This window comes from Sinocyclocheilus anshuiensis, unplaced genomic scaffold, assembly GCF_001515605.1.
Source record: "Sinocyclocheilus anshuiensis isolate Anshui unplaced genomic scaffold, SAMN03320099.WGS_v1.1 scaffold185, whole genome shotgun sequence".
NCBI classification, from domain to species: Eukaryota; Metazoa; Chordata; class Actinopteri; order Cypriniformes; family Cyprinidae; genus Sinocyclocheilus; species Sinocyclocheilus anshuiensis.
The window spans coordinates 1,336,943-1,346,587 of NW_015539887.1; the positions used below are offsets into that span (position 1 = coordinate 1,336,943).

The 9,645-nt window shown below is 36.5% G+C and overlaps 1 protein-coding gene across 1 annotated transcript; it reads right to left on the bottom strand.

The window, feature by feature from the left end:
- Positions 1-5,015: 5,015 nt before the first annotated feature.
- Positions 5,016-6,516, bottom strand: LOC107685588 (transmembrane protein 196-like). The gene is made up of 3 exons (XM_016482236.1): positions 6,352-6,516; positions 5,529-5,585; positions 5,016-5,291 (listed from the first exon to the last, which is right to left on the bottom strand). The coding sequence occupies exons 1-3, from the start codon at positions 6,514-6,516 to the stop codon at positions 5,016-5,018; spliced, it is 498 nt and encodes a 165-aa protein (XP_016337722.1).
- Between the last annotated feature and the right edge of the window lie 3,129 nt (positions 6,517-9,645).

The following is a 9,645-nucleotide window of genomic DNA, read 5'->3' on the forward strand; positions in this document are numbered from 1 at the left end:
AATAACCCTCCATCAAATTTCCACTCTGATCTAGGATCAGATGGAGTGTACCAAAGGGTGTACTATAGGAATTCACCTCTAACATTTACAGACAATTAATGAGTCATTAATAAATTTGGAAAGCCTCTTCTCCCTCTGACCACATCCTTCAGTGCACTTCTCCGTGTCTGTGTTCTCCATTATAGGCAGGGTTGGCAGACCTCAGCTGCTACAGCGTCAAGAGAATTCCCTTCATCTTCTCCATCTAAAACACTCACCACACACGCCGCTACCTGGTAGAGCCATCTGTTTTGAGTGGTCAAAAGCTGCACTATGCCTTACATATACAGTAATGTATCAGTTTAGCTCCACAGAGTGTGATAGCCAAAGGCAACAGTTATTTTTGAACTTCAGTCAGTAGAACTTTCTGCACTCAAAATCAACTCAGCGGCACCTCTGAAATTAACCACACAACGACATTTAAATTTCCAAGCATCCTCTGCCAGAGTGATGAGCCAGCAAACGATACAGAGGACTACTTCCTGTCTCCACTAGCTTCCTCCAAATACTCACTCATATTGTGATTGCTGTGTGGTTTAATGCTCAGAGAGGCAGTTATGGAGAGAACATCCCACTGGTGCAGGTTACCCCAAGTTCTCAGTGGCTCCGGGAGGGGAGAAGAACAGAGATGATTTACACAGCTCATCCCTCAGACACCGCCAACAGTGAGTCACAAGATCTTTGCTCGTATGAGTCAGTGGAACAAGGTCGCCGCTCATCCAGACGAGCGAATGTGGAAAGCGACCAGCGAGAGAAACAAACTGACTGATTTAAAGAAACATTGTTCCAGCTGTTTGAGCAAGTTGTCCACCGATAACTATCCATAAAACATTTTCCATCTGAACAGGGCGTGTTTATGTTTATCTAAGATAAAATGGGGGAAGTTTTAGAAGGTTAGTGAGATGCAGGCAACGGAGTGCAATAGTCGGAAAATGCCATTCGTTTCCTCTATAGAGAAATTGCTTTTTAATGATAATGTACAAACCTTTCAAGAAAGTCATACCATGAAAGATGGCATGAAAGCGAAGATATATCCTATTCTAGAAGCCATGAGTCAGTGTGATTGCTTTATATAACATCAAGCGATATAATGTATGTCTAATATAATATGTAATATAAAAATTACAAACAGTGGTATGTTATGATATAATTATATAATTCATTCATTTCTGTTATATTTCTGTTATATATATTTATTAATTTCTGTTACATAAATGTAATTATATATATTATATATAATTTATTAAAATTATATATATACAGTGGTGTGAAAAAGTGTTGGCCCCCTTCCTGATTTCTTATTTTTTTGCATGTTTGTCACACTTTAATATTTATGAAATCTTGTCAGGTTTAAGAGAAAAATTTGGTTAAAATTACTTTAATTGATACGCAGAGTAAAAATCAGCAGATTTATGAATAAGGTAAGAATTCACCATTTTATCTGCATTTTATATAGATAAGATTTTTATTATTATTTTTTTGCTGATAAATGTATTAATATAGTATATAAGTCTCATGCAGAAGATACATTAAGGTCTCTTACTTACACACACACCGCTCCATATCGGTGTGGAGAAGGAGGTTTGGCTTTTCTGTAGCCTGCGGGGTTGTGTGATCCCCAGCACACCCAGAGAGATGCAGGACACCCCGAGTCCCATATGAAAGACAGAGAGGACCAGCAAACTCCAAACAAGCGCTCGCTTGGTGCACATGTTCCTCCAGGCATCATTCCTCGCACTGTGAGAAAGAGTCAAAGGCAGAAAATCCCTCTCTCACCTCGCCAGCCAGCTATGCAGATCTTCTGTTACACATTCCAGCTTTAAGAAAAAATGAAGTGTTTAGTTTAAAGTTTAAACTCTGATTTCAGTTTTGCAAGTATTATAACTTACTTGCAAAACTTTCAGGAAGGGGGCCAACACTTTTTCACACCACTGTATATAACTTTAGATATACAGTATTACACTGTATTTTACTTTCTTACTTTTTTATTCTACTTTATTTTACTTTATTATATTAAACAGTATTTTTATACTCATAATACATCAAAATGTTATCCTGTACCATTGATTTCAGTCATTCAAATGCAATGTATCAATCAAAGTTTTCATTTTTTTTTACTTATTTTTTTGGAAATGCATAGGAAGAAGAGTAATGGAAAAAACACTTTCAATTACCAAGGTTACTAAAAATGGGTGATCACTGTTGTGCTCTGTATTTTGCCTCGTTTTGATTAGCAAAATGAAACCTTTATGTGTAAAAGAGCATTAAACATAAAAGCTACAATATAGACATTATATGGATATTCTTATGCCTATGGATGATCAAAGTATCCAAGAAAAAGCAAGCCTTGCGTTTGTTTTCTTATGTGTAATTATTGTACTTTCTTCCTTATTCACATCATTAGTCAAAAAGTATTAAAGGCTATTCGAAGAGTAAAGGGGGAGGTGGTCAGGGACCACATTTCTTTTACATGGGTTATAAATCAGGAAACTAATAAATTGTGTGTTAAACGACTTCTTGCCCTCAGCATATATCATGGGAATGAACCGAAGCCCTATATACCCAAAGGACAAAGGAATGCTTCTGTTCATGACCATGATTTGTGAATGGTTCATGGGCTGTCAGCTTCAGAGACACAACGTGGAAGAAGGGAGTAAAGGGGCAGCAGGGCTTGAGTTATATAGTGGCTGTGAACAGCGCCCTCTAGGATCCTCACAGACACAGCAGACGTTTCACCTGTCATATGAGGCTCATTTTTAAAAAAGGAGGGATTTATGGATTGATAAATCCAGAAGTATATCGCTTCTTATTCCTTAAACTAATGAATGATGTGCTTCTTCTCATAAATTAGCATATCAGTAAGTTTGCCTCTGAGAAACCTTCTCTTGTTCTAGTAGCCTATTAGAATGCAGGTCTTATGTGTAAAAACAGTTTATTTCCATGTAACTTTATTTATGCGTAGGCTAATGCTTATCTAGCACGAGTCCATCATATAAAACTGAAGCAGAAACATTATTAAAAGTCCATTTCTTGAAGGGAAAGGGGTCAAAACAAAAGGTAAAAGCAAACAAGTTCGATTATAAGTCGCGTTCACCACATCGCAAGCTTTTCATTGAGATTAGTTTAAGGTGGTAAATTTATCGATAAAGCACGACAAGTACTGTAATTACTTATAACTTTATTGCAGATGTACTCATTACATACAGATAACAGAATCTTTCGTTTTGTTTTAACATCTTTTAGATAACTGACGTTTAGCTAACGGCTACTGGCACAAATTTGAGTTGCATGACGGACGCGAATAACAACAACCTTTAAAGTCATTATATCATTCGAAAACTGCCTGTAATCGCAGGGAATTCCTGATTGCTTTCTGCTGTGAGGCATTCATAGCTCCACTCAGCTGCTGACACGTTTTCCAGCAGATGTCATTGTTGTATTGTAAATTCCGAATAGCAGCCATCAGGGCCATTCACCGGAATGTTTGTCCTTGGCTATTAAGTAACAGCTTGGGGTTTTCCTTCTGTGACTGCAATATTTTTGGTTTTTGGTATTCAGTAGTCAATCAGTACCAGATCCTTGATTAGCGATTTTGTAAGGTGCTTTGGACACAGCAGAACAGGGTCTTTCTGAGGAGACCTGGATGCAGATCTGAGGGTTTATGGCAGCTTTATGGTAGTGAGGTGCCCCTGTTGTGCGTGGCATGCTTCAGTGGAACTTCCTGACAGGCCAGAGAAAACAGTCAGTGTAATCATTTCCCCTCTCTAGCTCTCTCTCACACACACATACACAGACAGTTACACATACAGATAAAAAGTATGCCTTTGCTGTTCCTCTCTATAAAGGTTACTGTATCATATTTGATACACACATTTCTAAGGCCTTTAAATTATCAATATGATCAAAACTGCTTAATGACCTGTTGCAGTTGTACACAAGCACACACCTTCTGCCCTCAGATTGATACTTTTTTAGCAAGTAATACTTACATGTAGTAGCTGCTGTCTTTCTGCTGTGAAATCCTTTCTGATATTTATAAAGTAAATGTAAAAATAACTTTTAAATTGTTTGTAATATTTCAACTGGACTTACTTGGTTTGCCTTTTTTCATGTTAAAATGTATCAAATCAAATATGATACACAAGGCTTTTGATGAATATTTATTTGTACATCTCTCAATCATCATTGTATTGCATTGCATTACGTGTTTCACGCCCACCCCAAAATAAAAACTACACAGATTTAATAATAAAGCTAAGCATTTAAATATCATCTTTCAAGACATCATTGACAAATATAGAGTGACAACTGATATTTATACGGTAATAAAGGCCTCATTGATTTACATTGCAAGCTATCAGAATTTCATCTTATATTTTGGACATATAAGTATCAGCAGCTGCACCAAATGCACATTTTTACTCCGTTTGAGCCTATGAATAAAAACTGAGGTGTCTTTCCTCCATACAAGCCTAGTGTATTAAATACACAAAACATCTGATTTTGTGAAAAACATTTCTTCTAAACATTGAATAAACTGTACCATAAAAAAAAGATTTTCTGACTATTATTTTGTATGTTAGGCCTTACAGGGTTAACACATATTGGTCATATTGACCTTTTAACCTTTTGAGGGTTTAACATATATTGCATTCTTCATATTGCAAACTGACACCATCACACCTGACTCTTCAGTCACTGACAGTTAAAACTGCCTGAAATGTTGTAATTGATCAGCAAACCAGGAATAAAGTGGAATAAACAAAGATATAATTTATGGCACAAAACAAATCCTTTAGAATGATCATATTCCAGGATTTATTTTTATAGAACTTTAACATGAATAACTTTGACATGAAACAGAATGCCTGCTATCTCACAAGAGACAAATTATCATGACTTAACTCAAACTAAGCAATTCAACCAAATATACATTTTTAATAAAAGTAAAATAGATCTCACAGTTCCTAGATAGTTCATCCACACATCGCCTTCACTTTCTCGCCCATCTCCACAGAATGATGCAGCGACAGATCCCTTTCCAGAAACAGTATTTTCTGTTCACAGCTGGCGAGTCTGCAGGTGAGCCAGGTGGAGAGTGTGCAGCCCAAGATGCCCAGGCTGGTCAGGCAGAGGAAGGCCAGGTGCAGATAGCACAGGCTGTTCGCCCGTTTCACCATTGCATGCACAAACTGGACATTGAGAATTCCCCCAATAAGTCCACAAATGCTACAAGCTGAAAACAGGATCATCTGTGATGAGAGGCAGGACAAAACGGATATGAGATAACAGTAATTATGCAGCATTACTAACTATATAAAACAGGTTCTTATTGCACGTTAGTATCACAAGAGTGATAAAGCAGGGATTACAGACAATGTTTACAAGTCGGTGTCAGTGGCTTACAATGGCTGTTATCTCTGTGAATGTGTGTATAGATTAGATAAGAAGTATTTATATTGTTGCGCCTTGTGTCTCTATACTCTTACAGTCACTCCAGTTCTTTTCTTCGCACACAGTATCCCACAAAGTCCACAGACAAGAAACTGAAAAACAGAGATGTGTGACTAAATCGAAATCAAATTCCAGTACGATTTCAAATTACACATTCTGGATATCATATTTTAGCTGCATATTGTGAAGGTAAAGATCACCCTCATTAATCCTGGTTTAATAAGAATAATTGCCATCAAATGTATTTTAAGTTAAACCATATTTATAGCATTTGCATTTCATATTGCACATTCTGGATATCACATTTTAGTTTCACACTGGATATTGTGATGTTAGAAATCACAATGATTAACTCTAAGCTTAAAAATAAGTATAGTAACGGTATGTAAACTATCAGTTTAAAAAAAACGGAAAAGTTTTTAAATGTAATACTTTAAAATCATACAAATATAATAAATATAATATAATAATATGTTCTCTAAGACATAGGTCATGTGAATGATTATAATTGAATGACTGATTAACAACTGAATAAATAAATTCAAAAAAATATTTGACAGAAAAATATAATATTCTTCCATCCTTTCTCCAAACCTGTATAGGGTTGCAAATTATAATATAATATAATATAATATAATATAATCATGAAATCTTGTCAGGTTTAAGAGAAAAATTTGGTTAAAATTACTTTAATTGATACGCAGAGTAAAAATCAGCAGATTTATGAATAAGGTAAGAATTCACCATTTTATCTGCATTTTATATAGATAAGATTTTTATTATTATTTTTTTGCTGATAAATGTATTAATATAGTATATAAGTCTCATGCAGAAGATACATTAAGGTCTCTTACTTACACACACACCGCTCCATATCGGTGTGGAGAAGGAGGTTTGGCTTTTCTGTAGCCTGCGGGGTTGTGTGATCCCCAGCACACCCAGAGAGATGCAGGACACCCCGAGTCCCATATGAAAGACAGAGAGGACCAGCAAACTCCAAACAAGCGCTCGCTTGGTGCACATGTTCCTCCAGGCATCATTCCTCGCACTGTGAGAAAGAGTCAAAGGCAGAAAATCCCTCTCTCACCTCGCCAGCCAGCTATGCAGATCTTCTGTTACACATTCCAGCTTTAAGAAAAAATGAAGTGTTTAGTTTAAAGTTTAAACTCTGATTTCAGTTTTGCAAGTATTATAACTTACTTGCAAAACTTAACACGTTACCTAAAATAAGCAAAATCAGAATTAAATCTCTGTGCAGCTCTTGTCCTTTGTTGCATATAAATGCAGGTTTCTCTGATTATAAGCAGTTGGACAGTTTGTGATATGGTCATACAGGTCACACGACTACCTGACCTTTAACACACAAACCATAAACATATGTAGCCTTCTAATGGTCTACTTCTCTGAATGAGGGATAGTTCAGTCAAAAATGAAAATTCTGTTATCATTTACGCAGCCTCATGTCATTTCAAACCTGAATGGCTTTCTTTCTTCTGTGGAACACAAAAGATATTTTGAAGAATGTTTCAACTGTTTTTGCCATGCAATGCAAGTCAATGGGGTCCAAATAAAGGGTGTGAATTGTCCTTTTAAAGAGATATTCCACCCAAAAATGAACATAATTTCTTCATCCTCATATCATTTCTGTCACATTATGGATCCAAAGAGGATGAAGGTAGACTAGGACGGTTAAAAGTAATGGCTTGGTTTATTAAACAAAGTAAACACAGGTAAACCACAGAAGAATATTAAAGCAGCACTATCTAACTTTTTCTGTGTTCAAAATTTGCAAAATGTATATAATGAGCGAGTACATCATGAATTTATCTTCCAAACCGCGTTTTTGTCTTATTCCGAATCACTACGGTACACTTATAATAAGTACTTATATTTGGACTATTGTAGCCTGGTCGGGTCGTCACCGCTGCGGAGTAACACATACCTGCGTGAATCGCCATAGACATAAACTTAGAGAAGTAGCTCCGGTTAGAATGTTCTTCCGCGGGATGTGTTCTGTTTATTAACCGCTAGAGCGCCAAAAGTTACATAGTGCCGCTTTAATGAAATAGTGTACACTTAAACAGCAGACGTAGAAGGAACGAACTGAAGAGCTTATATACACAAGATAACAAACAGAATACAAACAGGTTTGATATAATTAATGAATAACCATGGTAACAAACTAGTGGTAGGAAAATGAGAACAAAGAAAAACTAACTAGATAGCAGGCAGGTAAAACAGGAACTGAACACAATGAAAAATGACACCAACTTCAAACCTGTCTGCATTTCTTTCTTCCGTGAAACACAAAAGAAGATATTTTGAAGAATGTTGGTAAGCTATCAGTTTTGGGTCCCATTGACGTCCAAGTCAATGGGACCCAAAACTAGTAACCAACATTCTTCAAAATATCTTATTTTGTTCCACAGAAGTAAGTCATGCAGGGTTGGAACAACATGAGTGTAAATGATGAGAGTAAATGATGACAGAATTTAAATTTTTGGCTGGACTATCACTTTAAGTCTAAATATTTAAACATTAATGGCAACATATCCGACGGAGGTGATACCCTCACTGTTTCTATCTGACAAATTTAATATAAATGTAGTTTAACAAATGCATTATGAGGGTCATGACTCTGAAATAGCTCAGTGGGGGGAAAGGGATCTATTTTTATCTTTCATCATTACATAAACTCCAGATACATGGCCTACTATCCACACTGATGTGCTCAGATCCCCCTCAGTGAGTGTGACACTGCTTGGCCACCCTCTGCATGTGATCTGGTGAAAGGGTCCTACAACAAAGGCAGTCACATCTCATTAATCTCAGTTTGATGTGCCTCAGTGCTTGTGAAAACTGGGGCTGTGATACTGCCGAGTATGACCGCTCTGTGCTGATTTACCTCCAGGCACTTCTCACACACTCTCTGAGATATACAGCACAGGATGAGATCTCTCCGCCTGAAACCTTCATTAAAAAGTGTTAAATTGTCCCACTGTATTTTTAAGTCCAAACAAGCACACTAAAAAGGTAACTGGTTAAGTTATTAAAGTAGTTCTACAATGTAACACATGGTAACTTACATATATATACTGATTTAACCCATCAAAATGTGTTTTGTTTGTATAAATTTATGTATTGAGATTGATTAATGAAAAAAAATGGACTTGAATAAAACCAGTTCATGTTACCATTTTTGTGTAATATAAAACAAATGCTGTCCATATACTCTCATTCAGTATTTTAAAACTGAAAGTCTCTCTTTCTTCCTTATGCTTCTTAAAGGGATAGTTCACTCAAAAATGAAAATTTTGTCATCATTTAGCACACTCTCATGTCGTTCCAAACCCGTATGAGTTTCTTTCTTATGTTGAACATAAAAGTAGATATTTTGAAGAATGCTGGGTAATCAAACAGTTGATGGACCCCACTGACTTCCATAGTATTTCTTTCCCTACTATGGAAGCCACTGGGGACCGACAACTCTTTGTTTTTTTGCAAAATTCTTCAAAAGATCTTCTTTTGTGTTCAATATAAGAAAGAAACTTTTAAAGGTTTGGAACGACATGAGGGTGAGTAAATGTTGACAACATTTTCATTTTTGGGTGAACTACTCCTTTAAATGGCTTCTTCGGCTGCATTCTAAGCCTTGTTTTTAAAGGGGTGGTTGACTGTTTTTTTTTCTAGGCTTGATTGTGTTTATGGGGTGCAGTCTAATATGTGGTAATGCTTCGGTTTTGAAAGAAAACTCACTATTTTTCACATAATTTACCTTTATTCTACACCGCTCTGTCCCTTCTCCTATAAACGCGCTGATGATTTCCTGTTTTTATGAAGCCCCTCCCTCAGATTGGTTAGCTGGCCCAGTGTGTTGTGATTCGCTAAAATGTGCATCAGTGTGCATCTAAACGTCCCGCCCCTCACCTCAGCGGCATGTCCTTCGGTTGTATTGTAAACAATGAAGTCGTCAATATTGCTTATCAATTTGAGCCCGATTGAGACGCAGAGAATATTAGTGAAGAGGATCGCGCAGAACCTGTGCAAGCACGGCTCTCAATGTATGTTTTTTGTTTGTTGTTGTCTTACTTTTAGATACGCTGTTATTTGTAAATGCTACTGCTTCTGTTAGCTTTTAATATACGGTTTTAT